At 42.6% G+C, this 20322-nt stretch overlaps 2 protein-coding genes across 5 annotated transcripts; one reads left to right on the top strand and one right to left on the bottom strand.

Moving 5' to 3' along the window:
* Positions 1 to 1373: 1373 nt before the first annotated feature.
* On the bottom strand, positions 1374 to 9881 carry LOC310804680 (complement component C9-like; the record flags this gene model as incomplete). Its single annotated transcript, XM_083669998.1, has 14 exons — positions 1374 to 1546; positions 1784 to 2006; positions 2207 to 2382; positions 2709 to 2825; positions 3065 to 3305; positions 3667 to 3888; positions 4230 to 4368; positions 4542 to 4692; positions 5654 to 5804; positions 6246 to 6354; positions 6471 to 6557; positions 8195 to 8327; positions 9203 to 9265; positions 9785 to 9881. 14 exons carry the CDS (start codon positions 9879 to 9881, stop codon positions 1374 to 1376), a joined length of 2082 nt encoding a protein of 693 aa, XP_083526124.1.
* dab2 (DAB adaptor protein 2) lies at positions 9848 to 19787 on the top strand. 4 transcript variants are annotated; one of them, XM_083670092.1, is made up of 15 exons: positions 9848 to 10036; positions 13799 to 14078; positions 14293 to 14432; positions 14540 to 14638; positions 14804 to 14935; positions 15038 to 15121; positions 15438 to 15464; positions 15548 to 15598; positions 15775 to 15837; positions 16612 to 17211; positions 17756 to 17876; positions 18073 to 18735; positions 18870 to 19054; positions 19197 to 19290; positions 19421 to 19787. In XM_083670092.1, exons 2-14 carry the CDS (start codon positions 13937 to 13939, stop codon positions 19263 to 19265), a joined length of 2376 nt encoding a protein of 791 aa, XP_083526218.1. In that variant the 5' UTR covers positions 9848 to 10036; positions 13799 to 13936; the 3' UTR covers positions 19266 to 19290; positions 19421 to 19787. The 4 variants fall into 4 exon arrangements, with proteins under 4 accessions (XP_083526218.1, XP_083526220.1, XP_083526221.1 ...); XM_083670094.1 differs by lacking the exon at positions 16612 to 17211 and adding an exon at positions 16147 to 16170; XM_083670093.1 differs by lacking the exon at positions 9848 to 10036 and adding an exon at positions 10914 to 11046.
* The last annotated feature ends 535 nt before the right edge of the window (positions 19788 to 20322 follow it).

Below are 20322 nucleotides of genomic sequence, written 5' to 3'. Positions count from 1 at the left end.
CAGTATACTTACTTTCTGTATTCCTACTAAAACGACACTTGATTGTCATGTGCTTAAATGTGTACTTAGGTACACTTACAAAAAGTGATTGTCATGTCTGTATCACTATGGCCATGTCCTTAATTGTGTCCTTCATTGTGAGTAAACCATTTCGACGAAAACATTTGTAGAATAAAAGTAAGTTTTGGTTTACAATAACACTACAGTTTAATTATGTATAAGATTGAATGCTGAATTGGATTATGTATTAACAGTGCTACCCTTCAGTTCTGTGTATTTAGTTGCCTGTTAGCCCTCAGTTAAGTGCATTTTGTTGCAAACTTTTAAGGTCAAGGTCCTTAACATAGGATCGTAAGTCAGAAGTCCATGGATTTTCTTGTTTACGAATTGACCTGCTGCAAGAGTAGTTACTGGAATCCCCACCCTCCATTTGTTCTAAAAGCAGTCAATATTTACAGAAGTCAATTTTGTAGATTTGGGTAATGCAATGCTATTGACATGATAAAAGTCCACCAAACATGTTTTTTGCCCCTAGCCTTTCGTGTTTGCTAGGTTTAAAGGGGTATCCTCCAGTCCATTAGATAAACTAATTGGAAACCAAGGTGGAGCCCCGACCCTCCAACCTGCAAGCACCAATGAGAGAGGAGTGTTGTTGCAAGCTTTAGTTATAACCAAGCAGTAACACACATGATGCCACTAATCAACTAACAAAGGCCGTAATTAGTTGAATAACTGTTTTACTGTTTGGCTGGAGCAAAATCCTGCACCAGCATCTTTAAAACTGCCTGTGATGATATCATATATATATGTACATATAGTATTTTGCTACTAAGACACATACAAATATTCTGTCTCAATAAACATTTTGCCAGTCATCCCTAAAAAGTCATCTCCTTTGATTCATGTATGAAGAAATCATAGTATTATTTAACCTGAGTGCATAAAATAGAGATCTACACAAAAAATAAAGCACAAGAGAGTTTCAGTACTTTCAGAATGTTATCAAATGACCTACAGAAGCAGTCATGTGATTCAACAGGAAGGAGGAGTATGTGTTTAGATAAACGTAATATTAATTGTAACAAGGAAGGATGATATCATTAGTGCCAAATACAAGAGAAGTTGTTGGGATAAAAGTTTAATGGGATAAAATATATTAAGATAATTACATTGTAACATGCCTGAGGTCATGATTTATTTCACAGATGGGTGCATTTACAAAAAGGAGTCCAACTTTATTTGTCAAAGTTTATTTGTAACATAGGAGAACTTATGAGAGAAAATTAGTTTTTTCTCTGTGTCTAACCAAAAAGAACATAAAAACTCTGTGTGTGTGTGTGCCTGTGCGCCTGTGCGTGTGTGTGTCAATCTGCTCAGCAGTAATCTTCACTGACAGTGTCTCCCCTGCAGGTGGCGCCAGTGAGGCCCTCTGTGTTGCAGCTGCGGGACCGGGTGCGTTTCTCTTCACTGCAGCTTGACCATCCAGACCAACATGACCAGTTTCCCTCTTGGCGCAAATCAACAGTTGGGGTTTGGACATCCTTATCTGCAAAAAGATACATTCTTAATTATTTCCTCTCAAAAGGCAGCAATAACAAAAATTCATTATTTCAGTAAAACACAAGAAAATCTAAAACATACATAAATTATATCATTAAAGTGTGATGCCATTGGTTTCCCGTGTATATATTGTCCTGTTGTATCCCTAAATTAGAACCAAGTATGAAATACTAGCGTAGGTATATAGCTAAAACACTAAGTGTAAATATTATAGCTTACTCACTCTTATCAGTCTTGGCATTCTGGCAGGCCAGGCCTTCAAAGAGGTTCGAGCACAGACACAAGCATTTGCCATTCAGGAGAACAAGGGTGCCCCCATTGCGGCAGGGCTTACACTTGCACAAATTGTACTCGGCCACATAGTCCTCTGTGGCTTGCCGTAGGTTGGTCCTCCGAATGTTGGCATCAGGCATGCTCAGAGGGACCAGGGTATGGATGGGCTCTGGCTAACAGGGATGACGGGAGAGGACACAGACTCAGCATTCAACTGAATTCAAGGCACTTGTGTAGAATCTGAAAGGATTAGATAGCTGCTGTATCGCTCTATCTTGGCCTTCTCTCATTTCACATAAGTGTGGATGGTGTAGCGAGGGGCTAGAGGTAGTTTGGTAATTGGCATCAGCTGATTCGCTGTTAGCAGTCCTACCTCACTGCTGATGAGTGCAGGGAAGTCGGCGAGTGAGCTGGCCCAGGTCTGGTAGGTCTGCACATCCATCTGCCCATCTTTGTTTAACTTGGCCCTCATGGCCTTCTTGGCTTCCAGGCTGCCTCCTGTGACTGAGGTCAACACTCTATCCACCACTGCTTTCCCATTCTTTTCAACTGTGGAGAGCCAAGGGAGAATGGCTGTTAGTATCTCTCTGTGTTTCTAGAATTTTCCTCAGAAATTGTGAGAAAATACTGTACTTGTCCGTGTGTGTGTACTGTATGTGTATATGTAGTTTATGATGTTATTTTGTTTACGTGTGTGTGTGTGTGTGTTTTCTCTGTTCATATTTGTGTGATCAAATTACACACTTGTGTTTCCACAACTTGTGTTTCCACAACTGTTGTGCATGAATGTTTTTACAAGTCTGTACACTCCAGTATGTTTGTGTTGTGTGAATTGATTATGCGTTACGGTTAGATATGGCATGGCAGAGACACACCTGTCTCTGGCTTGGTCAAGTCAGTGCAGTGTCCAGGTCTGACAACGGTGGTACCACTGTTAATGTTTGCTGTGATAACACCCTTAATGCACTCCGAAAGACTTTCCTTGGTCACCTCTGCAATAAACACAGCAGGCTTTAACAAGGGTCATCACTCTTTAACAATGGTTCCCATTTCACAGTATTCTAATATTTCACAATGAGTAAGAAAGTACAAAAATAAATACATTTCCTTATGAAGTTGAGCTGATGATGTAATCAAGTCTCAGAAATAAAATGTCCCTATGTTTTATCAATGAAGTGAATCAAACAAATAGTCTCTCACAGCATCACTCAGAGGCTAGACTCTGACATACTTTTCTGCTTGACGATGTCCTGGTTCAGAACGTAGATCAGCTCATACTCGCCACCGGACTTCCCGTTCTTGGTGTAATGTGTCCCATATTTCTCGAGGAATTGAAAGTACTGTCCTTTCTCATACTCCAGTGGTAGAGATTTCACGTCTTCCAGGAACTTCGTTGCCACATTGAGGTCATTGGAGCGCATCCTGTACGTGCTCAACTGAACTTTGCCCTTCACCCGTATGAAGCTCTGATTCTTTTAATGGATGAAGGACAGAATTAGTCAATAGGAATGCACATGGAGTGCAAAAACAGAGAGTTTTCTCTCCAAATCAGCTTAGAAAAGTAAACAATTTGGCAATTGAGACTTAATATATATAATACAAGTTAATAGAAAATACATAATTAGACATGAGGTATAGGCCATATTGAAAACAAATGTCAATGGTGATCAATGGTCATTGTTTACCAGTTGGTTATGAAGTAATTTGATCAAATTTGCATTCCAAAGGTAGTCAGGCCAGGGTCTATCATTCCCATGGTAAGTTATGTCTGAATATTGAAACAGCATGTCTGCTAAGAGAGTATTCGGTGAGCATCAAGGGAGTGAGACTCACCTTTGTTGTAGTGTACTCTGAGACCTCCTTTATCATGTCTTTCTCCTCATAGTCTATGTCCGCACCCACCCCTGCTGACACAGTCAAGGTGGACTTCTCAGAGGGGGACAATTTGAAGGACAGGCCTGCATTCAGCGTACCCTTGGTCTCATCAAGTAATTCTTTCAGAAGGGTATGTGTATCCTGGTAAATCTCTCTAGAAACGTCTTCCTCTGCAAGAGTCTTGGAAAGAAATATGCAAAAGTCAAGCCGGAAGTGTGTATTGACTGAAATGTGGGTGGGTGGTGCTGAAATCTGTAGATGCTAATTTCATACAGTTCCTAGAAGTAATACCAAATCAGAAATTCCGAACAGTTAAACCAAATAGTTTCTATATATAGTAGTATAAATGTAGTGGATAAGAAATCTTTACCTACAGATCCCATTTGTTGTGTGTATGATCGATTGCATCTCTTTTCTTCATGTAGTAGAGATAAACAGAAGAAAACCAAACAAACAAACACCATTTTTCTTGGCTTTTTCCCAAGATGTGCCCAATGAATAAGACTATGGTAATGACTGACCTCATAGTTGAGCACAGCCACATTCCAGGGGAGCCTGTCGAAGTTCAGCAATTTGGGGTTCCTCACTCGGGTGCACTGCCCATTAAAGAAGTCATTGAAGAATGGGTTGTTATCAGGATGTCCACCCAGAATATTGATTCTGTTACAAGGGACAATGAAACTCTTTGAGGACAATAAATGTGTCTGTCTATCTACAGTACTTGATCTACACCACTTTGGCTGCAATTGTTTGTTTGAAAGGTGCCAAACAAATCAAGTTTGTCATCATTTGTATCATGACAGCATCGTGTGGGTGCAGTGAGAGGTGCTGACCCGTATCCTGCTGTCCTGCCCTGCTCATTGATGTCTAATTCTTTAGGGCTACAGGGCTTATTCCTTTCCATGACCTTTTCACAAGTTTCATCTGATGTATCCTCACAGTCAAAGTCTCCATTGCACACCAGTTTTCTCTTAATACATGCCCCTTCATAGAGAGAGAGAGAGAGAGAGAGAGAGAGAGAGAGGGAGAGAGAGAGAGAGAGAAGAAGAAGAAGAAGAAGAAGAAGAAGAAGAAGGACTTCAGCATAATCATTGTATGACTTCAGTCCACATCTGTCGATCATGAGGATTTATATCATGCCACTCGAAATGCATTATCCATGTTGCTCCACTACCTTTGAAGACATCTGAAGGGCTTGTACCACAGAATGGACCCTTAAAAGGATGTTGAACTTTGCACATGGAAGAGGACAAGACTAACAGCAGCAGGGCAGGACCCTCCCCCAAGGCCCTGTCCACAAGTGGTGACCATGCGCTGTGATTTAACTTTCAGTATTAGGTATACAGTGTTTAAAATTCAGTTTTGATCTAAGCTTCGTTTGGAGCATGTTTGAGTTTGAGTTTAAAGATCTCCTTTTGTTGAAGACATTAATTAAAGTGACAGTACCACTGTCTTTTTGCCTTCAGTGTGTCTGCCCCTCCTTGCTGATGCCTGTTTAAAGTCCCGCTGGCTTCAGGCCTGTTTAAAGTCCTGCTGACCCCAGGCCTGATTAAAATCACACTGGCGTCAATATAGCAGGGAAAAGAAAAGTAAATATCTTCTCACTTTTTGCTGCTCGGAAATGTGATAGTCTGGTACGAATTTATGATAACTTTCATTGATAAGCCATTCATAGATAATTCACAATACATGTGTTGATGTTAATCAGTGAAAGTTGTTTGTGTTACGAATCTTCTTTAGTGAAGGTAGTAAATAATATTGGGGGCAATTGCTTTTCAACTCAGTCACTTCCTATTCAACAATTGAAAGGATTGAATTATTATTCAAGGATTGGATTATTGTAAATAATTTACAATTAGGACTTTAGAATTTTCTGAAATGGGTATGAACCATAATCCTGTTAGTGAGACACTGGCATATGTGTAGTGGTGTGGAGGTACAGTACCTGTTCCACACTGAAACTCAGAGTCAGAACACACGGTTGGTGCTTTGTCTTTACACACAGCGTCTGTGGTGCACGCCTCCTGGTCTCCCAGCGCTCCCAGGCACTCCTTACCACCAAACTGGCCAAACACCTCCACACCTCGAACACGGTACTACAGTACCCACATGGCAAAGACAGAGGTCAGCAAGCATACACACTTTTAGTGGTGTTTTTCACAAACGAATTATTTTGTAAATACTTGCTAAGCCCCATTTCAGAAGCATAATCAGAGTTGCACTCTCCTCCATGACAGTATTCAGTAAAAACACTGCTATTTGAGCTTGTGAACACAGATGAGTTTTAGTATCTTAGCATGTCGATTCAATAATGGCTCATTATCATTATCATCATTCATAACTACAGGTAGTCCTGTGTTGGTGTTGTTTTATGGATAGTGTCGGTCAGAGGTGGTTTTGGCTGTGAAACTAACTATGTCTAACTATGAATATAAATACATTTTAAATACAATTTCCCTACAATGAATTGCAATCGTTTTGATTTACAGTTAGCAAGAGTCTACTAAAATAGGACTCCTATTTTAGCAAAGTCTTACCTGCATTTTGGTGCAGGGGTCACAGGGGGTCCACAAAGACCAGTGACTCCAGGAACAATCCACTGGGTTGGGGTCTGGCCCTGTGACAGCCCGAGCTTTCCTCCTGCCTCTATACGGGTGACACGGCATCCCACACACACACACACACACACACACACAAACATTAAGTATTTTCATGACATTGTATCTGACATCACCTCTCCTGTGGTGTAGTAACATACATACGCTGTCTGGTCATTCCGGGGCACAGCCACAGTTTGGTACAGGGCACAGAAACCCACTAGGAGAGCAGCCACGGTCCTCATGGTGAAGCTGTGGATCAGACAAGTGGAACCACAAGGTTTATTTGCACTGCTTTTCATACACGGCTGCTCGATCAATGATTACAGAACATGGAGGAGACTTGCAGTGTTAAATTCACACACGTGTGCAACCCCAATCAATAGTCCTGCCCCTGCCAACCACCCTCTGCTAGCAGGTTGCATTTAGATTATTTTAATTCAGGGGTCAGTAGTTTGGATTTCAACTGCAACTTCAAAGTTACTGTTACAAGAATGTTTTGGGAATCCTGTGATGATCCCTGTGGTACAGTATCCCCTTGCCCTGTGACTTATATTTAATCAAGGTATTGATTAGGTTTTACTGTTTGAATAGAGCAAAAGCCTATACACAGTCTGGCTCTTGCAGGGTATGATTGCCCACCCATGGAACAGGGGTTATTTTTGGACCCGTTTTAATTAGATGCTTGTTGTTCATCAAATGTCCACAAGGTGGCAACACTAGACAGATCTAAAAGAATCGAATGAGGGGTATCTATTGCTATGAAACTATGCGTCCATCCATAATGCATCTCATGAGTCACCTTTAAAACTACCTGTGATGATATAATTCATTTTGCTATTAAAACACAAATACTATTGATACAAATATTTTGTCTCAATAAACATTTAGTCAGTCATCCCTAAAAGGTCCTCTCTTTTGTTTCATGGATGAAGAAATTACACAGTATTGTGTAACCTGAGTGCATAACACAGGGGCCTTGACAAAAAGTAAGCATGTTTCAGAATGTTGTCTAATGACCTACAGAAGAAGTGATTCAAACAGGAAGCAGGAGTTTGTTTGTTTAGAACACTGCTCCCGAGGAGGTAAAGTCCTGACGGAAGACCAAGACTTCTCAGAGCAGAGGCTGCAGAGAATTGGCATTAGAACTGGATGGCTAGGCTCTCTAGAGTCTATTTAACATTGATTTGATCATCTGGTTTGAAACTGGATTATTCTTAGTTCCACATACTGTATGTGAACATTTATATGTATTGCTTTTTATTGTATATTTATGTTTTGGTATACAGTATGTGCTTAAATATCCTCATGTCACTGTAGGCTTGTGTAAGAGTGTACTTCATTTCTCCAACAAAACTTAAAACTCTGAGCCCAAGCTGCCAGCAATTTGTGCTGAATCAGCATTGAGCAGCTCTTTAAACAAAACATAAGTCAAACTCTTTTTCCCCCCCTTATGCCCTGACAGTCAATATGGGGGCTAACCTCTGGTGACTCTTCCCCGGGCCGTGATAAACGTCTGCCAGCATAAATGGGGTAGTCCAGAGGCCATCTGCTCAGGTCTCGCCTGGGAGGCACAAATATGTGCTGAAATCACCATTTTTACTGGGCTCTGCGGCTTCCTTCCAGCTTTCTCAGGAAACCAGGGGGGAGGTAAGGTGCTTGGTCAATGTTTCTCCTGACTAAAAAGACTTCCTGTTTTTGGGTATGCAATCCAGGGATTACTCTTGTACAGTATGACAGACTTTATAGCATTGATGCATAAAAATCCCCATTGAGAAGAAGTTGATATCAAGACTACTCAACCTTCTTTTAATCTTTTGACTTCCTTTTGATTGGGACATGTATAGCAAAACTCTGTAAAGTCCAACATTAAGTGCCATAGCTCTAACCTTTCTGTTTTATATTGCATTTTTCTTCCAATGAGGGCCAGGTGGCGACAACTGTTCCTGTCCAGGACCAGGCCAGGACTCAGGGTGAACACATTCAGGCAGACAGGAGAGGGGAAACAAATTGTTGGCCCCTCTGGAACACAGGACAGATAGTTAAAAAGCAAAGGAAAGCCTCCCTCAATTATAGAGTGGAGATAATTGGCTTTGGGTAATGGTTGCGATGCCAGGATTCACGCCCTGCATTGTTACTCTTGGGATTGTAGACTTCCTGCCATCTACTCGAGTGCCAGTAAGCTGTCCCGGACATTGCTACATTGCATTTAACACTGGCGTCAAGATGACATGGAACTACAACTCATCATACAGTATTCTTCAGAATCGCTGTATCTGAGCATATTCAGGGGAGGTTGTCTGTTTCCTAAACCAAATTCCCAGAATACTGTCTCAGTGTCTGTTACTGTAGTGTATGTCGTATGACCCTGAGGACTAGATAGGGAAGTAACGTCTTTGTGGTCAGAAGTGTCTCGATAGGCAGTCCTAGTTGTTGGATGTGCTTCTCGGTAAATCAGCAAAAGTGTGAAATGAAAAAAAAAAAAAATCTTGACGGAAGCCTGGTGCCTTTTTCTGTGTCCGCCGTGGTTGTATGGTTGTACACAGTGTTAGCCTGTATCTCTTATACACATTCATGCACATCTATTCTGATGGTTTCTTTAGCCATCGCTGGACATGACTGGCTATGCATTATGGAGGTCACTGGAGAGGAAAAGAAGGAATAAAACTTGTCAATGATCTAGTTTCAGAGGCTCATCTCCACATGTCCTCCTAAATAACACCCTATGTCAGCAAAACACAGGAAATGGAGCCAGGAAGGAAGGTTTTTCTCTGTCCTATTCTCTCTTCTGCTCAGCTCTTTCACCTAAGGCTAGTCTGAGTAACACACACACACACACACACACACACACACACACACACACACACACACACACACACACACACACACACACACACGTTCCATGGCTGTGAAGCGCACTGTGTCAACAACCACTTTCCTTTCCACTGTCATAATGCACTCTGAGGACAATAGCAGGACACAGTTCAAAACGCTGTACAGAGCAGTTAACTCAGATCAAAACTCCTCTTCCTTTTTTCTCAGATGGACATAGAAGAAAGAAAATGCTGTCCTAAGCATCAAGTTTGGCGAAGTCATTTCACTGGTTGTGAAATGATTGTACCATGGTTGTCTGTAAATTGTTCAATATGTGTGAAATTTGAGACACCGCATCTTATGCAGATCACACATTTTGGCCACTATAGTCAATATAATACAGTAATACTTATTAATTAAAGTGTGAAAGAAGACAATTTAAAACATATCAAACAATCCATAACAGAGAACAACAAACTTTAAAAAACAAACAAAACATATGGGTTGTGATGGGATGTGCAAGGAGATTGTGAATATGTACATTATTTAATAAAGTCCATCCTGACTTATGTATTCAGGGCATTCTCTGATGAGAAATATTGTTTGTGCATTATTTGGCCTCACTGACAGGCCTCCGTGTAGGTAGATCTACAGTGCCTCCTTACGTCCTGGCGTGCGAGGGGTTAAATTGGGAGGTAGCAGGAGCTCTGTGTGGTGGGGGAGTCGCCTGTCCACTGCGTCGCGGAGCGTTCTGGGGCACATCTCAACAGAAAACATCTAATTCCAGCACATCTCTGAAAGCTGGGTTTGATTTAACCCTCGTACGGACGGTCGGGGAGACGTGTCTTTCGGGCTATAAAGTAGTATTCAATCCAAAGCTCGAATATGAAGAATTCGGTCTGGGGCGCTTGTTAACGGTAAATGACTTCCACATTCTTCCACATCCACAATCCACAAATTCACCCGTTACAAGGAAAGTATTATAACGTATACGGAATGTTTCGAGTTGAAATAGAAAGTCATGTGATCAACATGATGGCCTACTTATTTGAAAGTTGTACATGATGTTACCAAACAAACTCCAACCAGTTGATTTTTCCATTAATTCCAGCTGTGCGCGCTATGCGCACGTCACTTAGGTAATGGGAGGTCGCTATTTTGCTTTTTGGAAAAAGTAGGCTACTTTGTTCTGCATATAATCGGTCGCCGTGTTTTGGTTGTTTGGTAGGCAATTTTAATTCAAACAACTTTCAGAAATGTTGACATTTTGAATGATGAAAACCCAAGAATAAAAGGGAGACATTTCACTACAAATATAATTTTCTCTAGTGCAGTCAGACATATTATTGGCCGGGCACAGTAATACTGTACTGATTACTTATTTCATAATGTCCTAATTAACTAGCATTTTATTATGTTATCTTATAGTAAAGGCCGGTGCTCAATTGGCCGAATATGGACAGTTACTGCATGTAGCCCTGTGCATTCACAGTGGGTCGTGGTATTTCACCATTTCATTCACTCAGACTGTGAATCATCCCCTGATTTCCTCCAGATGTGCTGAAGTTAACTTTTCTTGAAGCAACGCCCTGGATTGTGACATATTTGTCTCTGCAGCTATTTTGCTGATCCAATATGAAATTGTTTTATCATTTCGTCCAGTCCTACTGGACGTAGATACGCAGTTTTAATGCAGTTGAGGAATATGCTCGAAGGATAAACAAAATGGCTTATTCAATGTGACCATCCTGGGTTTGGGAAAGTCGTTTTTTTAATTTATTTTTGTTTTTTATTTATTTTTAACAGTTAAGCTTAGGCTAACATTGAAATTTCATAAAGGTTATGATCTCTAATGCTGCTCATCTAAAACTGTGGAACTATATTGCGGAACTGAGGATCCTCTGGGGTGGCTGTCTTCTGGTCTGAGGTAGGGTGCAGTTTAGTCATATTTTTCAGGTTAGTTAACTTGTAATGTAATCCTCATTAACTGAAAGGCCCAATAGAGTGCTGAAGTTCTTTTATCAGCTGTGTCTATAGTTGCTGACACATTCTGTTAATGGGGCAAAGTCACTTTGGAACTCTCTCTCTGTTAGTTACTGAACAGCTAAGATCATGCATGGCACATCTGAGGATATAGAACCATGTTGCTTTAGTCGCTTAATAACATTCCAATTGATCTCTCCACACACACACACACACGCAAACAAATAGTAATGTGATCCAATCAGACAAGATGCCATCTGTGAATGTGTGTAAGCTCAGTTTGTATTTGGAATGGGTAACCTTATTGCTTTGTCTTATCTGATAATTCAGACATTAAGATCTTAATTGTTTCCTCTGATAGAGGCCCCATAAACAACATGGAAAGAGAGAGAGTGGAAAATGCAAGATGAGATGGGTCAAACATCTGCCTTGCTTAGGGGTTTCAATCGCAGTGTCTCATCACTGAATGCTTCAGCTACCAGAAAAGTCTCTTCTGGACACTACTGTGGACCTTGAACACATTTCATTATGTTTAAAAACTGCTCTCATTGCAGAACGACTTCAGGGTTTATTGTCCTAGTGCTGTAGCTCGTGATGTCAGCCATATAAATTATTGCTGGCCATGCAAGATTTGGCTTGTGTTCAGCCATAAACAAGCATGAATTGCATTTACAAATGTGTTGTTTAACACATATATTTTGAATCCCCTACCTAAGATTGTCCTCTGACTTTCATGGGCTAAAATGTCAATGCAAGAGAACTCGCTAATCTTGTGGAAGTTTGTCGATGCTCTCAGTGATCCTCAGAGATGGTGTTGATGGCACACAGCCCTTGTGCCCTGATTGGCCCTCATCTCGTGTTCCAGCCACTGGTTTCCTCTATGAATGGAATAGAACAGAGCCTACTTTGAGTGACCTGAGGACATCTTTATCTGAGAAAAGTGGTTAGATAATTATCTATGTAGTGTTAAGTACATTTTGATAGTTTTGTGTTTTCACAGATTCCCCCACTTTCAAGTCAGTAATGATGCGAGTGTGAGGAAACTCATGTGTGAAGGGCATACTACATACCCTCCAGTCTTTCTCTTTAGTTCAATGTTAACCTTATTACCAGTCATCAGTGGAACATTAGAGGGAGCACAGGTTGGCCATGGGTTTCCTGGGCCTGGACTGCTGGGTTGTTTTCAGGATATAGATTTACTAGTTGTTTAGTTTTAATAGTAATTGAGTGTTTGTCAGTTGGCTTGTCATGGCTTTGCTATGCTTTGATGTACCTGAGCAGATCATCACGGGATATGACCAAGGACAACCAGCTAGCATAAGATTAACTTCAGTTAATAGTTCAACCTTTGGTCATTCCCAACCTTTGCTCCAAGTTGTAGCTCACTTGTGCATCGATCAGCGGAGAATCTGGAGGTGGCCTCGAAGGTAGGCTATGTGTCCTTTGGAAAATAAATGCTTAGCGTTTGTTACTGTTATTAGTCTGGTGGTGGAGTGGAGAGGGGGGCCCTCTTTATCCCCTATGTGGAGAATTCAGCCATGTTATGCCGTATCCAGCTGTGGTTGTGCTGATGATTCCACTGTTCTGAAGGCAGTCACATCTTGCAGTGTGTAATATTGACCACTGCCTGTGTGTTTGACATTCCTGCGGATTAGCTCTCACTTAGCATGTATTTGCCATAGTCTTAGCAGTGACAGTTGAGTTGATGGCAGTGAATTGTGTGGAATGGACAAGAGTTGCTGACCAAATCCATGTTTTTTTGTGAGAGACTATCCACATTGATTCAGGAAGGGTATGCCACAGCTGAGTGACTTTCTTAGTAGATTTCATTTTGTCGCACTACCCCTTCTAGGGCAGAATTCTGTTCCTTTTAAATGGTGTCCTGTTGCTTGCCTTATATTTCTCTTCTAGCATCTACACTACCTGCTCAGACCAATATTCATAACAATCTGCTATTATATTCTCCTCAACATGATGAACCTGCTTTGAGCGCTCATCTTTTCACTTTTGGTGGTCTAACAACTGGCCTCTTTGGACCCCAGCTAGAGCTGGACATGGCCTCTGTGACAGGGAGGGTCACATGACTGACTGTGGTTAGAGCAGGAAGCGTCTGTTTGTCATAGGCAGCTGCACAGCTGTTTGTGATGCCCTCCAGGTGTTTGCATATAGAGTCCCTTATTAAAGAGCCGAGTTCAATGGCAGTACCATCAGCTCCCATCATCACATACAGGGCTATCTAATGGTCATAGGAAGGCTGCAAGAGGGGTCATGAGTGTGTGCACACTGCTTGAGTCCAAGAACATTAAATCCATATGGTGAGGCATTATTTCATGGGTCATCTGTTTCTGTATGTTGGTTCTCCCTCTGTAGGGAGAAGGGACTGGCTGAGGTCATTACCCCTTGTTGTGGATCATTAAAGGGATATGTTTTATTTTTATTTTATTTTTTACAACACTCGCTCAAGTCTTGAAAACTTTACAACACCATTTTAGTTGGAGGCTGGATTTGAGTCTGTTAATTTTTAAAATGCCTTGTAGCTACAATGTCTTGAGTTATAATGCTCTCTCAACATTTCTGTTTTAGAGCCTGGGCATATGCCTGAACTTCCAAAATGTCACATTTACCCAGCATTTCACCAGTCATATTTTTCAGCACCACAATAAAGTGTTGAGTCTCCCCCCCTCTTCCCCCTGCAGACACATAACTGAGCATGTGTGAGTGCTGAGCCCCTCTGCTGAGTCGACCCCCCCCCCTCCTCCCCACCCCCATCCCTGAACGAGGAGCTGCCGTCTTACCCTCACTGTCTGCCTGTCCCGTGAGGCTGGACCCCCAACATGTCTACGGAAGTGGAGAGCAGTGTACCTGTCCCTGCTGACCCCAGCGCCCCCACCCTTACCATGTCCCCCACCACCAGCCCTCCTCCCACCCCGGTCACAGCCACTACCAAGACCCCCTTCAAGAAAGAAAAGAAGAAAGGTGAAAACCTTTTGATTTGCCTTTTATCCTTTTTTAGACTTCAAAGGGGTAATCATTTAACACCATGATTGATTGCTAGAGGTGCTATAGAGGTAAATCATCAAAGGACAATGAATGTGTTATCCTCTGGGCCCACATTTGTCCTTGAACATTTGATTTCATTCTGGTGTAAAGACAACAATCATTCAATGACTGACTGTCCATGTGTGTGCAGCTCCAGAGAAGACTGATGAGTACCTGCTGGCCAGGTTCCAGGGCGATGGTGTCCGGTACAAGGCCAAGCTGATCGGCGTCGATGATGTCCCAGAAGCCCGAGGAGACAAGATGAGCCAGGACTCCATGATGAAACTCAAGGTACCACACACTGAGCTCAGGTCCCTCAGCTTAAGCACCGATAGGACTGAGAAACAGGGACTGATTGATGTTACACTACAGTTACATATTCCTTTTGGTTTGTGTAGGGCATGGCAGTAGCTGCTCGCTCCCAGGGCAAACACAAGCAGAGGATCTGGATCAACATATCCATGACAGGCATCAAGATCATTGATGAGAAAACGGGGGTAAGTTTTTCGATCCAAATCACATTTCTTGCCTACCCCAACATAGCTTTCTGTTGTAGTTTGAAGTGTACCAGCTGCAATCATTTGAAAACAACATGATCTCAGTCAAGATAATTTTTTTTGTTATATATTGTGGTGTGTCTTCCATCCCTTTTTCTCTTGCAGGTGATTGAACATGAGCATATAGTGAATAAGATCTCCTTCATTGCCAGAGATGTAACAGATAACAGGGCCTTTGGCTATGTGTGTGGGGCTGAAGGACAGCACCAGTTCTTCGCCATAAAGACTTCCCAGCAGGTAACACACATACGTGCACACACTATGAATATGGAGGGCTAAGATGATGGACAAGAGCCACAGAAGATTAATGATGTTTGCCATCCATTTCCCTCTGAATAGGCAGAGCCCTTGGTCATTGATCTGAAGGATCTCTTCCAGGTCATCTTCAACATAAGGAAGAAGGAGGCAGAGGCTTTGCAAAAGGTAATTAATGAGGGATGTATGAGAATTCAGTTGGCATGCAATGGGAGAAACCCCTTTTGAATAACTTCTACAATAAGAGAAATCCTTTTAATTTACCCTTTTGATGATATTTTCTCCTGGTTTGGAGAAGCAGTGGTAGAGTTGGTAAAGGGCAACTGTCAGTTATTTGAGTCAACAGTGCCCCCTAGCGCTATCATACAGTAATGCACCAGAAGCCTGTTGGTACAAATGGTATTACACTGTTTGGCACAGTCTTCAATATGAATGGATGGAGAGGATATCACACTCACCCCTTGTGTGTATCTCTGTTTTACAGGGGGACTGTAATAATGCAGTAGTTGAGGTAAGTGCTTGTATGGTGATTTATTCAAGTGTTATCCAAGATGCCAGGAGAAGCCTGTATTTGATCGCTTTTTGCGTTTTCAGAACGGTAGCGATACCTTGCTTAGTATGGATGGCCAAACGGGCACTGCCAAAGTAAGTGTTTCTAATATGGAACTATTCATTTCGAAGCTCTGTTCGTGTCACCCAATTCTGAGATGATTCAAAGAGAATTCTCTTTCGTCAGTAAATTATGCCCTGTGGTGTTGGTTTGAATGACTTTGTCTCCATTGCTTTGTTAAATGTCTTCATCTCCCATTTATTTTGTTCAGCCTGTGGAGCAACTAGACCTGTTTGGAGACATGTCCACCCCTCCAGACATCCACTCTCCTTCAGTAAGTGTGCAGCTGTGAGACTAGGTCAGCAATGCAGAGCTCTCATACAGAGGGGATGCAATCTTACAATCATTGGCTGCCAATGTCCATACGCATGGTACTATAGACTAAACAAAAGGGTAGTGGCAGCTGTCATGCTATCTGCTGTGTCATTCCATTGTTATTTCTCTGGACACAGTATTCCAAAAACAAGAAAAACCCATCCCACCGATTCTAAATCTAGTATTCTACTATTTTATCAAACCTGAGAAAGGGACTATTTGCCCATTACTGGTTCATAACAAGGTTCTTTTCTCCAACTGTGATCAGGTGGCTTTGAAAACTCTGACTTGGGTAATGTTCCTCTCACGTGCCATTATAGCAAACTAAGCAAGCTAAGTGTTATAGCAAGCTAAGTGTTGCCTGTTGTCAAGAATGTTTGTTGCGTTGTGTAATATTTCAATATGAAATGGTGTCTCGCCCAAAACTTGTCTTTACCGCATAACTTCACCACCTCTACCAATCATTTCACATGTCAATTGCAGGGATCACAAACTCAACTCTAAGATGAAACTTACACCTCAGAGAAGTTGTATCCAACATTACAGAATTCCTTGGAGTTGAGTTTTTGATTCCTTGTTCAGTGTTTATTGATCTAGTACCATAAATCATAAACTCATGTTGTGATTCATTTTGCTGTTAACAATGGCTTATCTTTTTCAGCAGAACTGATCATTATTCCTCATCCTCTCTTTTTCTCTCTCTCTCTCTCCTTTTCCCTTTCTTGATAACTAGGAGACTAATGATATTCTATTGCTGGATCTGTCTGCTGAGGTTGATAGCAATCAGAACTGTATAAAGGGAAATCCCTTTGTCACTTCCTGTGCCCCAAACCTGTGGGCCACTCCCCAGACAGAGAACCCCTTCTCTGCCACGTTTGGTTTCTTCCCAACCCCAGACACTGACCCTTTCAGCGACGACCCTCTCTCCAAATCAAATACCCAATCAGCACCCCTCAATTCTCTGATCTCACCCAACCCCTCCAATCACAGCCAAGAAAGCTCTGTTCTTGGGCAGAATGGAGACTCTGACCACCTTGGTCAGCAGTTGAATGGGTTATCCAATAAGACCATGATCCTGGCTCTCAGTAACGGCCAGTGGCCATTAGGGGGCATGATCGCACAGGAGAGCAGGATTACCGTAGTGGAGCAGAACGGTTTGGGACCTGTGCTTTCGACCCAGAACCCTTTTCTTGAGGCGTCTGTGAAAAGCACACCCCTCTCTAATGGTCCGATGTGCGATCCACAACAACTCTTGTCTCGTTGCAAGGATTCTGTTGTCATTAGCCCCCCTCCGCTGAATGCTAAGGCCGGACGAGGTCGTAGGAGTGCAAAGGTGAAGCCCCATAGAAGTCCTATGATGTTGCATGCCTGGGAATGAGTCTGTGTATGGTCACCTAACATCTCTCTCTCCCAGCACTGGGATATCCTATGGGATAGAAATGGGCTGCAGGTTTCACTGGGTTTCGTCTCACTAACATGATATTGATTAGGTTTGATGTGTCACGTGGATGCATCTTGAACTGGTCTGGCTTTCTATGTGGTGCGGTTTCTAGTGCATGCGGTGGTGCAGACATGCTTGCTGCTCAACAGTAAACGCTATTATCTCTCTGCCATTTCTGTTCATATGCTCCTTGTCTTAACATTCATGCTTCAGTGAATTGTAAGAAGGTAAGTGATGCGTCTTTTTGTATGATTAGAAATGTATGATTATGAATACTCACATTATGTAAAGACAGTGAGACTGTATTCAGTCGACTATATTTGAATATTTTCATTGTACCATAATTGACAAATGATTTCCCCTCCTTGTAATAGTGGTAGTGTTATGTATGAACAGTAAATATAATCAATTTTTACTTCACTTTCCATGAACACAGTCTCCTCCTGCCAATGACCTGTTTGGGGCAGACCTGTTTGCCGCTCCTAGTCAGGCTGACACGTCGTCTAACTCTGCCGACCTCTTCACCAGCATCCCCACCTCCTCTATAGCAGCTCTGGGTAAGACTAGATGGTGATGCTGCTGCTATCCTGTACCCATGCTATCCTGTACCCATGTCTTCATGCATGTGGGTTAAGTGGGTGGTTCTTTATTATGGAGATCCTCAGGCAATCCAGATCTAGCCTGCCCTGTACCTACTGTACCCTTAACCTAATAATGTCACCCATCCTCCCCTCTCCCCCCACCGTCCTGCAGGAAATCTGCAGTTGGGTCCCCCTGCAGCCAACACTCTCCATGGGACAGCTCCGTCAGGGTGGGGTGCCCCTGCCCCCATGCCTTCCATGTTCTCCATGCCTGGAGGGATCCCTCAAGTAACACTCCCAGCCCCCCAGCCCACCTTCTCCCAGCCATCTGCCTTTGGTGCCCTGCCAATACCCCCACCCTCTTGGGGCCAGCAAGGGCCATCGCTGTTTGGGCCCCCCCCTGTCAACCATCCCCAGCTCTGGGGGCAACCTCCCCCTGCAGGGCCAATGGGTGCCCCAGCCTGGGGCCAGCCTCCCATGGCCAACCCATTCCAGCCAAGTCCTTTCCCTATGATGGGCGGGCAGCAGGGGCCCCCGCGGCCTCCACCCAGGCCACCAGTCAAGGAAGTGCCCCCTAAGGTGGAGAACAGTGCCTTCACAGCCCTGGACCCCCTGGGAGAGAAGGAGAAGAAGATGGGGAAGGACATGTTCAAGGACTTCCAGCTGGCCAAGCCTCCAGCCATCCCTGCCAGGAAGGGGGAGCAGATGACCACACCCCCCAGCACCAATGGGGATGGGGCGTTTTCCGAATACTTCTCCAGCAAAGTGGGGCTACCACAGGAGGTAGCAGACCATGATGACTTTGACATCAGTCAGATACCAAACGTTGAAAATGGTAATAAAACAATTGAACTCAAGAAACTTCAAGACATTTTCAAATTCCTAATAATTTGGAGATTGATTTATTTGAAAATGTATGAATATTCATCCAACCCCACCTCCTCCTCCCCCACCACCCCTTCTCTCCAGACCATCCCAAACCTGCACCACGGCAGTCTGCTCCCATATCTCTGGCTCCAGGCCTCCTGGATGCAGCCTTTGTCCCTACTCCGGCCCCAGGCCTTGCTCCGGCACAAGGGCTCAACCAGAGCGTTTTTGATGATGCATTTGGGGCTCCAAGTCCAAATCCATTTGGAGCACCACTCCTAGCTACGGTATGGAAGCATGAACACACAAACCTAACCCCACTAGAAACATGCACACAACAATGCTTGATCATGCTCTTTTGATGTTGTAGATCTTTAAACATTTACATTCTTCCTTCCTTCCTTCCTTTTTGGTTCCGAATTGTGACAGAACATTCCTGTTGCCCAAACCACCGGTTCCGATCCCTTTGGAGATCCTTTTGGAAACCCCTTTGCCTGAGTAGCATCTTGCCCATGTTTCACATGTGAGTGAGAATCAGTGCCAGAGAAAGATGTTTCAACACCCATTGTGTCTCCTCACAGGATTTTCACACGCCAAGTCTATTACTGTATGTCTGTATTAAGTGTGTTCCTTTACTTACCTCTCTCTGTCAGGTTTGAAGAGATCCAGAGAGTAAGCAGAGATCTACGACACCAATAGAACAAGCTGCTATCAAGTGCCAGACAATCCAAATGATCAAAATCTTTACTCCTCATCTGCCTTTTTTGATGCCCCCCCCCCCCCCCCCCCCCCCCCGAAACCCCCACTGTAATGTACGCTTGTATGCTCAATCAGTAGTTGTCTTGTTCCCATCTCACAGATCGCTTTTCAATCTTACTGAATGAAATATACAATTAAATGTAAACACGTATTGTTATTGATTTGCTGATCGGATACAAAGAAGGGATCACTGCAGGATAAAAGGGATGTTGGGAGATGCTCTATTCTGATACTGTCTATATTAAACACAATAAAATGAAATCCTCTGTGTGTGGTCCTTTTGGCTTTTCCTAAATCATGTGTTATTAGCTGTTCTCCTCAGGGAAGTATTGTTTAGACTTAGTTACTACATCCCAAGACGATGAATGTAATCCTGTTACGCTCAGAACACTCAAAGTTTTATGTTGACTAGTTACTGAGTCACATGAAATATTAATTTTAACTAAGAAAATAAACCATGATGGTACTATAAGACTAAGAAATCACGAGGGTTCACTCTGATGATAAGATGTTTGATATGTCAAACCATTCAACATGAAAAAGGAGGTACTTTCTTAAAGGACAATGCAAACCCATTTAGTTTGTCAACTCCAGGTTTGGTCCATCAAAAATAATTCCTAAATTCATTGGGCTGTTTCACTTATTTTCTTGACTTTTGATTAAAATGTATGCGCTTGCACCAGTGTATTAGCCTATTCTAGACAAAAATACATTTAAAAAATAATATGAATGTATTTAACTTGAAATTCCTATTAATTGTTATGTTTAACGTATTTGTGTTATTATTAGAGATACT

This window comes from Argentina silus, assembly GCF_951799395.1.
Source record: "Argentina silus genome assembly, chromosome: 5".
Lineage (NCBI taxonomy): Eukaryota > Metazoa > Chordata > Actinopteri > Argentiniformes > Argentinidae > Argentina > Argentina silus.
Note: the sequence above shows the minus strand (reverse complement) of the source record. Positions and strands in the feature narration are given on the sequence as shown.